This window comes from Tenrec ecaudatus, chromosome 3 (assembly GCF_050624435.1).
Source record: "Tenrec ecaudatus isolate mTenEca1 chromosome 3, mTenEca1.hap1, whole genome shotgun sequence".
Lineage (NCBI taxonomy): Eukaryota > Metazoa > Chordata > Mammalia > Afrosoricida > Tenrecidae > Tenrec > Tenrec ecaudatus.
In genome coordinates this window covers 115,188,274-115,204,948 of record NC_134532.1, presented here as the reverse complement: position 1 = coordinate 115,204,948, position 16,675 = coordinate 115,188,274, and the positions used below count along the sequence as shown (strand labels likewise).

The 16,675-nt window shown below is 41.7% G+C and overlaps 1 protein-coding gene across 4 annotated transcripts in view; it reads left to right on the top strand.

The window, feature by feature from the left end:
* The window catches only part of NPNT (nephronectin), a 76,102-nt gene that overhangs the window by 45,524 nt on the left and 13,903 nt on the right, over nucleotides 1–16,675 (top strand). For all 4 annotated transcript variants that reach the window (XM_075543962.1, XM_075543963.1, XM_075543960.1 and 1 more), the window contains 3 exons: nucleotides 493–627; nucleotides 889–1,011; nucleotides 2,484–2,870. In XM_075543962.1, the coding sequence (XP_075400077.1) occupies nucleotides 493–627; nucleotides 889–1,011; nucleotides 2,484–2,870 (645 nt within the window). The remainder of the gene's footprint in view (nucleotides 1–492; nucleotides 628–888; nucleotides 1,012–2,483; nucleotides 2,871–16,675) is intronic.

The window sequence follows — 16,675 nt, the reverse complement described above, 5'->3', positions numbered from 1 at the left end:
AGACTCCCCGGTCATCAACAAGATCACTTTGGTAGTTGGTTAGGAAATGTTTTGGAGGGATAAGATCGGCATTGACGAGATCAGTTTGGAGACAGACCCCTCTAAGCCTGGAAATGGTAGTCAGGATCAGGGTCATGGTCGTGGGTGAAGAGAAGAGTAGATGGCTTCAAATAACTTTTCTGAGATAGAATTAAGGACGACTCCTGCGTGTAGTTCACAGAATTAAGTGGATACAGGGGCAATATGAGCTGGGGTAGTATAAGAGCAAACTGGATTCAAGGGGTGAGTTGAAGTTTGAAAATATAGAACTGAAGTTCCGGGTGTGTGTGGTGGGGTGGGAGGAGGACGGGGGAGGCGTGCAACTAGATGATTTCTATGCTCCAGAGAAGTTGGGTTGCTTGCTTGCACATAGTTCCATTACTTGCGTGAGAGATCTAGACCGTTGGAACATGCCCTTGTGCTTCCTACGATGTAATTGGCTTATATTTCCAGATATTGATGAATGTGCAACTGGAAGAGCCTCCTGTCCTCGATTCAGGCAGTGCGTGAACACTTTCGGGAGCTACATGTGCAAGTGTCGTACAGGCTTTGACCTCATGTACATTGGAGGCAGATACCAATGTCACGGTAATGCAGCCCAACCGCTGCTCTGCGTTCCTTCTTCGAATAGTGCTTCCTGGGCAGCCTTTACGGGGGTGAGGGCAGAGATGTTTGTGGCTGGGATGGATATTGCTGTTAAACACACAGAAATCCAGTTCGGTCATTGCTAGTTCTGGACTGACTTTTACATTGCCAAAAGAGGAGGGAGAGAAGTTTTTACGTTGGAAACAGTGTTGGGGCAGTTCTAGTCCTCTCCCAATTAACCCCTCGTCCTTCTTTCTGATGCAGATGTCGACGAATGCGCTCTTGGTCAATATCAGTGCAGCAGCTTTGCTCGATGTTACAACGTACATGGGTCCTACAAATGTCAATGTAACCAGGGATACGAGGGCGATGGACTGAGTTGTGTGTGTGAGTAATACTCCCCCCCCCCCATCCTCTAAATGTGAGCAGAAAATACAGGCTTACACGATGGCCATTGTGAGGGAAGATGAGCAACAGGGTGATTTAAGAAGGAAGCGTATGATTCTGCGCTTTCCACGATGAAATGATTTTCTCAGTCATTTCTCAAAAGTCAAGCTTTTAGCGATACATTCTAATCTTACAGCATCAAATCACTCTGCTGAAGACCTCGCCATAGCTCTCCTTAAGTAAAAAAAAACAAAACCAGAGAGTCCGTCCTGAGAATCTGAGTTTGTAGAAATTAGAGAGAAAGATTCGTTTCTCGTTGGCACTGGGGCCGGAGTGGTGGGTTACTCTGAACTTAGTCTACAGTTTTTGTTCCTCTGGTTTTTTCCCCTCCCAACTCTACTATGAAGAAAATCATTCTCATATTTACTTTCTCTGTTTTCTCAACTGCTTTTCAGATTTCCATGAGCTATATTTGGAGTCATGGTTATGTTAGTAGATAAACATGAGAAATGTATAAACCCCCAAAGCATGCATTTCATGTGGCAATAGACAATTTTTAAAATCGCCTGAGTAAAATATTTACTGAAAATCATAGAGCACAAAGTCACGGGGATTAAAAGATTTTCTAAGGGCCATGCAGTCACCCTTGGTCGGGAGTATATCATTCCAGGCAGATTAAATATTGATTCTTTTTGCTAAAAATTATCAAGGACAGATTCCACAAATGATTGTGGTCACCTCTGAAAATTTATTTTTTTTAAGCAGTGGTATAAATTAGTCAGGCTATGAAGACCCACTCCAGAACAAAATGTAGAACTTCACTCAAAATATTTTTGCAGAAAATATTCTTACAAAAGTGTAAATGAGGAAAAAAATTAGTGTTATGGTAATTCTAAACACGATCTTCTACTATAGATAGCATATGGATACTTAACATAGACTATGTATATCTCATTTTAAAAAACAAATTGAGTAACTTTGCCCCACTGTGCATTTTTAAAGTATCATTGAATTTTGATTAGTTCTTAAAACTGTTTCAGGCCATCCTATTCATCCCCCAAACACACCGCCTTTTTTCCTGCTTTCTGACATAGATTTCTACTCTATAAATATTAAAATCTTTTTGCTTTTCAAAAAATACATGTTCATTACAGAAGCACCAATGTAACTTTTGTATACATCTAATGAATGGGTATGTGGATATGTTTGTATGTATAAGGATGTATATATAAATATGTATGTGTGTATATACATAGTACATAAGCACATATGTATATATATGAATATTTCATATATACGTGGAACTGACTTTTTAACTTGTCAGATGTCTTGGTTTATATTAGGGGGATATTCTGAGCATGAAAAGCAACCAAGTTGGGAAGAGATTTTTTTTTTGGTATTTATTTTTAGGTTGTTGCTTTAATTTCCTTTAGTAAGTTAACATATTATATTAAATCCTTTTACTCTTTCAGATATTCCAAAAGTCATGATTGACCCTTCAGGTCCAATTCATGTTCCAGAGGAAAATAATACTAATGTAAAGGGTGATGGCGGACACCATAATTGGATTCCTGATGCCGGAAGTACTAGATGGCCACTGAACACACCACATGTTCCTCCTGTCATTACCAACAGGCCCACTTCTAAGCCAACAACAAGACCTACACCAAAGCCAACACCACAGCCCACTCTGCCCTTACCACCATCAACAGAGTTCAGAACAGCTCCACCACTAACAACCTCAAGGCCAACTACCCGACTGACTACCATAGCAGCAGCGACCAGTACATATCCAAGAGTGATTACAGTTGACAACAGGATACCGACAGATCCTCAGAAACCCCGAGGAGATGTGTTCAGTAAGTCATTTCAATATTTAGACACACTTTAAATAGATCCTTTGTGATGATATTGCAACCACAGGCCACGTCTTGAGTGGGAAACTCATGAAAAGAATCACCAGGACAAAGTATAAATGTGTATATTCCTATGGGTAATCATTATAAAAAGTTTTACAAAGACTAAGTCAATTAGCAAAAATGGAAGACTATGTGGAAATGGGGGAAATATTATGAAGCTCTATGTAGCCCTTAGCTCCTATCCAGTATGGAAATTCTGATTCATATTCAGGTTTACTTGGAAATGTGTGCAATCAGAAAACCTTTTTACTGGCACAAATGATTAAGGACTGACTGCCATCTAAATGGTCTGCGGTTGAAAGCCAAAGAGGGACCTTGGATGATAACGCTGTCTGTCTGCTTCCCAGAGGTCACAGCTTTGAAAACCCAATAGAGCTGTTTCGCCTTGCACGCATATGGTTTTCTATAAGTAGGCACTCTAAAAGCAGAGGAAAGACGTTCACCCAGAAGTGAACCATGGTCTGCGGGAGGTGCTGTGTAAGGTGTGTAGGCAGGACATTGTGGGAGCCGAGGACCCTCATCAGTCTTTGGGCAGAGAGTAGACGGGGAAGGCTTCCTGCATGTAACTGTTCATCGTTCGGAGATTGTGGACACAGGCCCTTCCTTAAAAGGCACTGAGTCACAAGCAGCAGACGCCCTGCAGTAAACTGCCCATAAATTGGTGGTTTGAGGCAAGAGGAGGTGAGGGAAACTGGACAGCTTTTCCCTACGTTTGTTGTCAACTGAGAGTTGGATCTAAGCTGGAGCTGCATTTAGATGTAAGGACTTTCAGATTTTAATGGCAACCTGGTAGAGGCAGGCACCACCAATGGAGATATAAGAAGAAACTCAAATTTAGAAAGAAGAATCTCTTTTGTCCTTTTTATCAAACTGAGCGTGGCATTTTCAGAACATGTGTGCTTATTGTATTTATTTATTCAATGGACATGTTTAACTTTTCTCCTCCTTAGCTACCTTCCCAGTAACTCCTCCTCGCTCCTCTCCTCCTATCTGTAGTACCTCCTCTTTCCTTTCCCCATCCCTCCATGACAGAACTAAACCTTTTAAACTATGGAAAAACTTCATAATTTTTTCATCGGGTGAAATGAGCATTAACATTTCTATTTTTTTATAGTGAGGAATGCTTCTTTTAACTTGTATGTGACTTTCAAGTGCATTTCCTGGGTTATTGTTTCTTTCAGGAGAGATGCTAGCAGTGAGCACGTTGGCAACAAGCCTGCAGAGGATTGGATAGCTGTTAAGACAGATGCTTTATATGCGCATGTTTTTACACTGTGCCCCCACCCCCGCTCTGTCTCTGCTCTCTTTCTCACTGTTTTATTTGTACTCCATCCCTTTGTGACCATATACTATGCTTTCATTCAAGGATGGTTCACTAAATCTGGTATTCACATTCTTCTGTTGTTTGCTTTCAATCGGGCCGTTCAGTGTGGAAAAACAACCCAAACACGATCACATGGATATCAGAACCTTCTGAGCCTTCTTTGTAATGTTTTCATTTTTTAGAAAGCCTTTGGCCTCCTTATTCCCCTCTAAACCCACACACAGCTGAATCAAAAATAATACTGGAATTTAGCAGTAGAATTTACCAGCAGGCTAAAGCAGACACTAGAGAGCTTTGAGAGTGTTTGAGAGCATGCATTATAGAAGAGTGTAATCCTAACAACAGACCCTGGGAATGGATCCCTTTGATCCTATGCCAAGGCTATAGCACGTCAGAGATATAGATCGTTGCTGCCTGCAGCATGTCTGCCAAAAACCTTGCGCCAACTCTCATTTCACCTCCTGCTCTAGCTATCTGCTGGCAAATTTTGGCATGTGTGAGAATATTTATTTGGGGCGCTTCTTACTTACTATGCTGTTTTGTGATTATAGCATGTATTCAAAATAAAGGAAATGTTCTAGGTTTTAACGCAGGTCAGATAACTGGTGTCTATTCACTCGAAAAACAGAAAGGAACCTTAGCACGATTTTGTTTCAACACTATTTCTTCATTGAACTTTTCCTGCGTAGTAACTTCTAAAAACAACCGTAATCCCCACATGTCTAATCCCCACATGTCTAGAAATAAAGCTTGGTGTCCCATATGTCGTTGCATTGTCAGACAGGGCTAATTACGGCCACTGTTTGGTAGTCTCCCCTTGACCCTCCCATTCTTCAATTGTGTTTTTTAAAACTTCAAATAGCTTTGGTATTAAATGAAAAAAATTGTTAAATTATATTTTCTTTAGAATTGATATATGTATGCTGTCCCATAAGAAAAGATTATAAGGATATAGTAAAAGAAAAAATGCATATAACAAGAATAAATATCTAGCCTCTTCTCAAAATGGGATCAGAAGATAGTGAAATTTTTGTTTGAACATTTTTAATCTCACCCATATATCACCTGTCTGTTTTTTCTGGTTGGTTGGATGAAAATAGATATCTGAATTTCAGCGTATCTGAATTTTCCCTGATTTTTTATCAAATCACTCCCCCTGGAGCCTTCCTAACCCTCCTGGATGCTGTCTCTTGCCCCTCCTTCCTTTTCCCTGCCATAGAGTCCATTCTGATTTGTGTGGGCTCCAAGGACATAGCAGAACTGTCCCTGTGGGCTTCTGAGACTAAAGTTTTATAAAAACTAAAAAGCCTTATCTTTCTCCCATGGAGCGGCTGAAGGTTTTGAACTGCTAACCTTGCAAATTAGCAGCCCAAGGCATAACCGCCTACACCACCAGGGCTCTTAGGGCCAAAGAAATGAGAGACATATTAGATTCCTGTTTTCATACTAAACGTCCAGCCTATAAGGAAAGCCTATAAGCTCAACCTTCAAATTATAACCAACGGGCATTTCTTACCATCTCCAGCGTTATCACCAGTAACTCATCTCACAGTTGGAATGTTCTTTCTTAAATTTAGCCTGAATTCATATGACATGCATCTTTCGTGTTGTCCTCTTTCATACTGTCAGGTCCTAAGGGGGGTCATGGTTCGAGCTGATCTGATCTCCCCCTGTATTTTTTGTTGCTAAGGAGTGTCTTGGTGGTGTAGTGGTTACTCATTGGGCTGGTAACCGCCATGACAGCAGTTCCAAATCACCAGCCGCTAGTTGGAAGAAAAATGAGGATTTCTACATCATTTAAGAGTTATAGTCTCAGAAACCCTGCCCTATAGGGTTGTTATGAGTTGAAATTGACTCTAGAACACTGAGTTTTTTGTTTGTTTAAGGACATAAGGTATATCATGATGAGGAAAAATTTAAATAGTACATGATTAACAAACTCTTTCTTGTAGGATTTGAAATATCTTTGTTAATAATTTTCTCTGCCTTTGAAGGTTTGAGTGATACTATGGGGCCCAGCAGGTTTTCACGGAGCCTCCAGACTTGGCTGGAGTAGGAAGAAAGGTTTCAGAGTCTACTTAAAAAAACAAAACAAAACAAAACCACCCACTGAAAACCCTGCGGTGTACAACAGTTTGATCCTGCGGGTGCCAGACCAGGCTGATTTAGCGCCATTGTGCCCGGGGTTACCAGGGATCAGAGATTAACTTGACAGTAGTTTGCCACAACATTATGTACCCTAGATTTCTTAGGTCTTTATGAATACAAATATTAACAGATACATTTCCAAGGCTAGCCCTATTGCATTATTTGAGCGACAGTGACATGTCTTAATACAGTATGGGATTTCTGCTCTGTCACTAGTGTGGCAGACCAGTGCTTCCTCAGTATGTTTTACAGAACATTCATTTTCTGGGATATTATACGATTGTATGTTTAAAGAGTTCTGAAGTCAAGTCGCTTTGGAAAATCCCAGGAGTGGCCAACTTACACAGGTCTGTTAACTGCAAAACTTCTCAATAATGTGCTAATGGCCATTGCAAATCTCTCGGAGAGGCATATAATATGCATCATCTCCCAAGTGGAAGTAATCATCGGATTAGAGTTCAGTGGAACATGAATGTAGTGTAACAAACTTCAAGCCAGGATGACTGAACTAACAAGTGTGGAGACTTGCTCCCCACGGAGCCCAACGGTCTTCTCTGGCTAGCTCATTTGCGTGGTTTCTGAGATGAATAGGTTGGTCTTGGACTCTAGGGATATTCTGGTGAGAGGGTATGGGCAAAGGAGAGGGCAGAAAGTGGCTTGGAGAGCTTCTATCTAAAGGAGAAAAACAGATGTGAGTGGTGGAATGTCTTTAGAAATGCCAGAGGTTTGCTACAAGGGGCTGCTAAAAAAGTTGGGATCAGAGCACCAAAAATAAATGTCTTTATCAGACCTGATGTCCGAGTGGGTAGGAGCTGCCCCTGAGCAAAGAAAATAAGAAAAATTTTATTCAGGCAATGGAAATGAAGGGAAAATACTTTCTACAATGGATCCACTAACAGGGTTCTTGGATAAACACTCATGTTATATAGTGGCAAGGAACAGGAGATACAAAACCATCTATGCCATATGAACCGGTGAGATATAAAATGCACATTTACATGGCTCCATGTAAACACCAGGCTACTCCTTGGGAGAATGAGGAGGCTTTCTACTCCCAAAGTCTCAGAAACCGATGGGCCAGTTCCACACTGTCCTAAAAGTTTGCTGTAAGCCAGTGAGTTTTTTTGTTTAAATATATAAGTCTACATTTTAAAAAGACAGTAAAAGTAACTATAAATATATCATTTATGATATTTTGGGAATTTTCTTTGTCTTTTTTAAATATTCCCATGCAGCGATTCTTCAAATCTTTCTCTCGTGGATATATTTGGTAACACTAATCAGTTATAGCAATGTTTCCTTAGGAGAAGAGGGCAGTGGTGATTTTTTAAAAAATGTAGTCCAGGCGATTCCAATTGTTAATCATGTTGATTTTATTTCAATCCCACCATTGTAAAATATGAATTAATGTATTAGTTTCTGTTTTTAATCCCACAAAACTTTCCTTATAACTGAATATGTCAAGTATGTTCAAGTTTAGCTAGGAAAGTCAGGATATCACTTGGATCAGAAAGTAGATTTTATTTTTCTAAAGTGGTCAGAAGCTCATTTGAACCAGAATAAGCTGTGGTGCTTATTGAAGAGGTATATTTCTAATGGATGCAACAAATTTACTAAATAGGATTTTTAGGGATATATTTCTTAGTTTTAACAAAGCAGTGAGCTACTAACCACAAGGGGGGCAATCAAACCCCCAGCTGCTCCTTGGAAGAGAGAGATGGCAGTGCGTTTCTGAAAGCGGGGCAGTTCTACTCTGCCCATAGGGCCTCTGGGAACTGGAAGCAGGCAGGAGCAGTGGGTCATGTGCGTCCGGCTAGCGAGACTCTTGTTAAAATGCTGTCGATCTGAGGTGCACCAGAAGATTCTGCGTTTCCAGGGAGAGGCCAAGAAAGCAGCTTCTCTGAAGACCACGTTTTGGGCGGCAGAGCTCCTTCAGCCATAATGCTGCAGCTCAGCAGAACTGTGTCATGGATGCAGGGTTTTGAACTGATGAAAACCATGGTCAAGGAAACATAGTCATGCACAATTTGAAGCACAGGGAATGACTAGCATAGGAAAAAATTATAGGCCGACGCCCTGGAATAGGAGACTCAGAAAAGATGGAGTATGCCCCTCCAGAGACTGAGGTGAGAGAATGGATTATGGCCAGGGCTGCAGGCACTGACATGCATACCAAGCAGCCTGGTCTGCGGCCGTCTATGACAGGGGCCGCTCTCTCTGATTGTGCTAATCTACAGGTTTGGTTGCTATGCAACATACCCTCTGCCTTTGCCTTATAAGAGAGAGACAGCGTTTCTCACAAGATGTCAACCTGTAAGTGTCCCCATTCCAGTTTTCTTCCTGGTCCACGCAGTTCTACAAATTTGAGTCTGCTCTGGTTTGACTTCATTAGCCATGACGGAACCGGGAAGACCCCGGAGGTAACCCTATCTTGGTGGTAGGCCTGGCTAGGATGGAAACAGTTAGCCAGGTGTTGATCCTTTGCAATCCATCCCTTGTGCCTCAGCGTGCATCCCCCTGAGTCCAGTAAAACAGAGGGAAAGGTACTGAAGACTCCCGATGACAAAATATATTGTGTCCCCATACCAGAGAGGCAGATGATTGCGGCTGTTCATACAGGAACATGAGGATGGGTGGACATTTTAATTCCCAAGCAGTAAGAATAAAACCATTTCCCTTTTTCTTTTGACTGCTGCATGCTGACCCAAGGTCCTTTCCTTCATTGTCCATCTGTAGATGTGATAGAGCGTGGGACTAGTGTGGGCACACGGTTCTCTGTCCTGGAAAGATCATTCCATCTCTTTCCAACGCAGGATGGTGATGAGTAAAAAGATTGTTTCTACTGAGGGGTGAAGAGGTCCTCAAACTAGTTTGCTTTCCCGTAATCCTGAGGCTTGGAGGCACCCTGAGGAGAAGGCGGACATCACCCTGAAGATTAGATTTCTGCTCGTGTTTTGAAGGAGAGGCCTGTTACTGCTTTACAGGTCAGGAGCGGGTGCAGTGAATTCTGAACAGTTTCAGGATTTTTGATTTATATTTTAATTGGTGGTGGAAAAGGGGAACAACAGTTCTCCCTGGAAAATAAAAATTGAGTTCTTGGTGAATGTCACCAAAGTCAGAAATCAGACCTAAAATATTCCACGAAGATTGGTTTTGAAACTACTCTCATGCAGAACTATAATTAAAAATGCCGTGTTCCTACAGCTCTGTGATTCAGGACATGTTATCATTGACCTATGCGTTTGGAGTTGGGAATAATCATATTATCTGCCTCACTGGGTGGTTGTGGGAATTAAACCAGAGAGTGCTTGGCATTTCATGAGGACTCTCAATTAAAAAATCACTGCTACCGTGTTGTTGAACACGGATATGAGGGTGAGTCAAAAAGTATTGCTGCAAACTCATAGAAACCCTTATTAAATAAAAAGACCAGAATGTGAAACCATGGTTTCTCAACATATTCTCCATCTATACTTCTGAGGTACTATTTCTATCTCGAATCATTCCCCCAAGAATTCTTCATATCATATATACTCGTGTATAGGCTGAGTTTTTCAGCACATTTTTAATGCAGTTTTTGTGGTAAAATTAAGTGCCTTGGCTGATACTCAGGTTGGCTTATACTCGAGTATATATGGCATTTTGCAGGTTTAGCATCTTCAAGGAACTCAAATGGTGTGTTCTTTTAAATGGTCTTTAAGTTTGGGGAACAAGAAAGAAATATGAAAAACTGAGGCCAGGCCTTTGGGTGGATGGGTTACAGGGCATAATCTTAAAGAAACATGTGAGGACAGGACAATAGCATGATGAAGAATAATTCCAATTGTTAAGGGACAAGAAGCTCAAATATGATGAGTGGTGAGGACGTTTGTCTTCTCTTCCCAGTAATGGGAATAAAAGGTGCCACCTATTTACTGCTGATGACTTGTCAAAAAATAGAAAAACAATTCCTGGACACAATTTTCCTGGCCTTTTTTCCCCACCATTGTAGTTTTCAACTTTTTGAAAAATCCTTCATAATACCTCCTCAAGGCCATCCCATGTCCTTTGAGAAAATCTATCCTGATATGCCTTTGGAACCTCCCCAAAGGTTGCTGTGACATTAGCTGACCTCTCTGCCTTGAATGTTACTCCACCAGCAGATCTCCTTAAAAGCCACTGCTTTGATTGGACATTTTGGGGGGAGAAGGTACCCTAGTAAGACTAAGGCAAGTGTAACACGGATAGAACTATCAGCAGCCATCCACGGACTACAGAGACATGTTTACACACGTTTTGTTTGGCATGAACCAGTGCGTGTATAAACTGGAAACCAAGTAGCAATCCTTTGGCGTACCCACATCTATTGTAATAGCGTTGCCTACTGAACCCAGACTTTGGGCGTGTTATCAGGAGGGACCAGTCCCTGGAGAGGGACTGATGCTTGGTGAACTAGAGGGCCAGCAAGAAGAGGAGGCCCTCAAAAAGATGGGTTCACACCAGGTCTGCCACATAAGGCCATTGGCGAGGAAGGCGAGGACCCGGCAGGGCTTCATTCTGCTTTACACAGGGTCGCTGTGAGGCAGAACTGACTCTACAGCACCCAACAACAACAACAACAACACTTAACCCTTTTTAAAAGGCAGCTGTATTTTGTGTTCTGGTTCTGAGTTTATACTTTTCTCAATTATGGCTCATAGGGATTCTATAGTCACTTTTGGCAAATCAGATCCTTTTAAAACAAAATGAGTTACAGGTGAGGCATTACATGAGCTGAGAAAATGTAAATCTTGTTACTTCAGACATCTTTATTACAAAATAATTGGAATGCTATGGTTTGCTAAGGTACTTAAAGTATTTAGCTGAGTAATTTGTATGTTAAAATAGAGACAGCATCATTTCAGCTTCTTTATGACGACATAGAGACTAACAACTGCCTTTTCAGAGGTGCATCTAGATGGAAACCTCCTGTAGTGGGGTTGGGCCCATTGACAGCCCTCCTCTACAACTCATGGACTTCCACTCCCAACCAAGAAGGTCTGTGTGTGCAGACCGACCAGCGAGTGCACTTACCTGGGCACACCCTGTTCTGCTGCACTTCGCTCTGATAGGATCTAAGCCTCCTACTTTTCTTGCTTGGAAATAACAAAAAATAAAACACAATAGCGAGAGAGAAATGCTCCTTGAGTCTGCAGAAGTCACGGTCATGCTTAGAAAAGAACAATCTCTGAGCGAATTTGTTGTCCTGGGGTTGGTCCTGGTGCTTCAGAGCTCCTCAAAAGCTTTAATAAAGACGTCTTTCAAAAAAGCAGAAATAAGTGTGTCGCAAAACCAATCCTCTTACTGAGTCGCTATGTCTATACTTCACCTTTCCCAAATATTTCTCACTCTCTCTCTCTCTCTTTTAATATTCCTGCTCTTTAGTGAAGTTAAAGGGTCAGCAATGTGTGACTCTGGAGGTATATACACGTGGCTCTGGAGGTGTATGCACGTGGCTCTGGAGGCATATGCACGTGGCTCTTGAGGTATATGCACGTGGCTCTGGAGGTATATACACGTGGCTCTGGAGGTATATACATGTGGCTCTGGAGGCATATGCATGTGGCTCTGGAGGTATATGCATGTGGCTCTGGAGGTATATACACATGGCTCTGGAGGTATATGCACGTGGCTCTGGAGGTGTATGCACGTGGCTCTGGAGGTGTATGCACGTGGCTCTGGAGGTATATGAACGTGGCTCTGGAGGTATATGCACGTGGCTCTTGAGGTGTATGCACGTGGCTCTGGAGGTATATGCACGTGGCTCTGGAGGTGTATGCATGTGGCTCTGGAGGTATATGCACAGGGCTCTGGAGGTATATACATGTGGCTCTGGAGGTATATGCACGTGGCTCTGGAGGTATATGCACGGGGCTCTGGAGGTATATACACGTGGCTCTGGAGGTATATGCACGTGGCTCTTGAGGTGTATGCACGTGGCTCTGGAGGTATATGCACGTGGCTCTGGAGGTGTATGCACGTGGCTCTTGAGGTGTATGCACGTGGCTCTGGAGGTGTATGCACGTGGCTCTGGAGGTGTATGCACGGGGCTCTGAAGTTAAACTGAACATATTTAAAGGAGATCATTCAGATATCAGTGATGTCCTTTGTTTGTAAAAATATATTTAGATGGCTCCAGAATAATTTCTAAATTGCGATGAAGGACAGGATTGGCTCTTCCATCTCAACAGTTTGCTGACTCCTGTTCTAACCCCAAAGTATTTCTCTTAATTTTATAGATTCTTTTCATGGGATGAAATCTGTAGAAGGACAAGGGGTTTGTTGTGTGTGTGCTAGTATTCAATACATAGATTTTTCGGTAAGATAGATTTTGTGCTAAGAAACTTCTGCAGTATGTCTAAGGAAATTACAGAGAAAGGTTTTATCTTGATGATGTAAAGCTATAGTGCATACACTTTGGAACTAGAGAGTGATTTTGAAAGTTAAAGACAGAGAGAAGAGGAAATACCCACAAAACTCCATCATTCTGCACCCTCCAATCTATGTTGTTGTTGTTAGGTACTGACCCATAGCAACCCTTTGTCCAATAGGACCAAACACCGCCCGGTCCTGTGCCATGCTCACAGTTGCTACCTTTGAGTCCATTGTTGCAGCCACTTGCAATTCATCTTGTTGAAGGTCTTTGTCTATTTCATGGATCCTCTAGTTTACATGATGTCCTTCTGCAGGAAGTAGTCCCTGCTGATAGCATGGTCAAAGTCTGCGAGACAGAGTTTCAGCATCATTGTTTCTAAAGAGACATTTGTTTGCTTTTCTGGCAGTCCGTGACATATGCAATATTCTTTGCCAACACCATATCTCAAAGTCATTCATTCTTCTCTGATTCTCCTTATTCGTTGTCCAGCTATCACGGGCACGTGAGGCAATTGAAAATCACATGCGTTGCTTCAACACACCTTAGCCCTCCCAGTCCTCAAATCTCTGCTTCTTAACTCCTTAAAAGGGTCTTTTGCAGTGGGTTTCCTCATTGCAATATGTCATTTGATTTCTGGACTGTGACTTCCATGGGAATTGACTGTAGATCCTAGTGAAATGAAATCCGTGACAGACTACAGCCTCTATATATCTTTCTCTCTGTGTATCTATACATTCAATCTATAGGCTCTAAACATTTTGAGGTTCTACCACCATAAAGAACATACAAAATAATAGGAAAATTATGTACCATTTTCTTGAATGAACTAAACCCATAAGCATAGCATTTACATTTGGGTTACCTTTGATCTTTGAGCCTGACACTAAATGCCAGAGCCCATCTGGGCAGTGGCATTGGAGCCATTGCAGTACAGAAATTGAACTTGCAAACTTACCCGTAATAAAAAGTGCTTGCATTTTGCTCTAATTACTCTTTGTAAGAACACAAGCAAAGGATCTCTCTGGTAATATTTACACTGAATGTTCCATGCTTGCTTTGAAAACATTGTCGACAAAAGTGCAATTTATTAATTTGGGAAACTTCATTCATGAATTTAGATTATATATTGATATTATCACATCACCAGGAAATATGTATGTAATATAAAGTTTGGGGTCAGGGTTTAAAAATTTTTTTGGCTTATTTTTATGGCTGATTTCCCCCCTCTGGATCCAGGACTGCATAGCATTATGAAAGAATCCCATGTCCCTAACCCCAATCCAGCTTCAGTTTTATTCTTTTATCTGTTTGCTTCAGCAACTATAGCAGTATTCCCATTACTTCTAGTTTACGCAGAAGCTTTACAAATTAATGTAAGAAATATTTTTGGTGGGTAAAATATCAACCAATGTAAGAAACGTCTGTGAGAAACGAGACTTTTAAAGCATAGACCAACATTCCCTGGTCTATACCAATTTGGGTGGTAACTGGCAGCCTTACACTCACTCCCATCTCTCTCCTATTCCTTCTCCTCTCTGGATACTGCAGAGTTGATTTTAACATGCAGCTCTGCTCTTCGTACTGTGTAAAAACACTTCATAGGCTTAGCTTCCACCAGGATAAAGTCTAAAATATCTACTGAGCTTAAAAAGGCACTCCACGGCCTGCTAACTGTCTCCAGTTACATTTGTTGGAGTCTTCGTGCACCCTGTCCCTCCCCCGTCAGCTCTCCCATGATACTGCTGCATGTGTCCAAACGCTTACATTCTCCAAAGCCCTAGTTCCCAGTAACTCATCCGTTATATCCTCGTGTGAGCATCACTTCCCGGAGAGTTTCCTGATAGCCCTTCTCACCCAATCCTCATCTGGATAGTGTGCATCTTCTGAATAGGTTAGACGTAACGGACTTATCACTCAGGGAAATAATTAGGTATCTGTTTTCCCCTCTAGAATATAGGCCCCATGATGGCAAGATTATGTCTCATCATTTTGTTTCACAACAAGCTCTTAGCCTAGTGCCCAGTGTCCAGTCAGTTCTCATGAATTATTTCTTGGTCGAATCGCATAAATGAGTAGCTTGATGGGAAGGAAGGAAAATGAGTGGTAGATATAAAAATGGTGAGAGGATTACATTGTTAACAATTCTGTTCAATTTTTAATATCTTAAATTATAACCATTCTAAAAATTAATGACCTAACTAAAACGAATATCAAATATGTATGTGTTTCTATTGAATTGCTGATGTTCTCATAGTAAACACTAGCTCAAGAATAAATGAGGATGAAGACTTAGAAATATCATATATAAATATCTTGGGTATGTTTCTACTTTTTGGCAAGGCCAGTTGTTTATGATCCACCATTCATCTGCAGTTTGTTGGACTCCGATGGCTTGCATTTTGTGGTGATTCTGGAAACTATGCCGTCGGTACTTCAAATATGAGCAGGATAAACAAGCTTCATCGGAGCTTCCGTAGTAAGAACAGACCGTGAAGCAGAACAAAGCAGTTCACTCTGAGGTATCCGCCATGACAACTTGATGAATAGCCGCGCAACACTGGTTGCTAGAGTGCTGGAAGAGGCTCTCGTAGGTGGTAGGCACTTGTGTTGGGCCGGGTTGAAAATCAAGTGAGTTGTGGGATGACACAGAGAATATCTTACAAAAGATCTTTTTAAAAAAGAAAGAAAACACAAAAATAGATGTCAGAAGAGACTCTGAAACCGGCCCTTGAACACAGGCATAGCTAAAGCAAGCGTAAAACAATGATGACGTCAAAGAGCTGAACAGAAAATCCAAAAGACACCTGGATAAGACACAGTAGAGCATTAGAATGACATGTGCAAAGGCCTGGAGTTATAAAATCAAAAGGGAAGAGTCTGCTCAGCATATCTCAAGCCGAAAGAGCGGAAGAAAAATTGAGGCTGTTAGTTGCAATATTGAAGGATTATTTGCGCAAAATGTTGAATGATACAGGAAAAGAATAGGGAAGAAACATGCAGAGTCACGTTACCAGAAAGAACTGATCAACATTCAACTATTTCAATAGCTAGCATATGATCAAGAACCAGTGGCACTGAAAGAAGAAGCCCACGCTGCACTGAAGCATTAGTGGAGCTCCAGGCATTGATGGAATCCACATTGAAATGTTAAAAAAACAAAAACAAACCTGAGGCACTTCTGGAAGCACCCACTAGTCCATGCCCAGGAATTTGGAAGACAATTATCTGACCCATTGTCTGGAAGCGATCCATATTGTGCCCATTCCAAAGAAGGTTGACAGAACAGAATCCAGAAATTGTTGACTATGATTAATAGCACCAGCCAGTAAAATTTTGCTGAAGATCATTTTTAAATGGTTGCAGCAGTACATGGTCAGGGAGCGTCCAGAAAGTTAAGCTGAATTCAGAAGCCATAGGGATATCATTCCTGATGAGTGACCGATCCAGCCTGAAAGCAGGACACCCCACCACAACTTTCACTGGTGTTTGATTGAGTCTGCAAGCCATTCAACTGTGCGGATCATCCCCAACGATGAAGAACTTTGCAAAGAGAAGGATATCTAGGACACTTACTGGCACTCAGTGAAAAGGATAGACGTTCACTGAGATGGGATGGACACAGCGGCTGCAATAATGTGCTTGAGCCTAGCCACGAGAATGCACAAGACCGGCCATTGTGTCATTGTGCTGTAGATAAGGGTCATTATGGGTTGGAGCCAACTCAATAGCATGTCACAGCAGTGACACTTCCTTTAACATAGATGGGCGAGTTGCTAGAGAAAGACATCATGCGTGGTAATGCAGAGGGCGGTGGAAAAGAGGAAGACCCTCCCCAGAATGGATTGGCACAGTGTCTGCAGCAATGGGCGCAAACACGGC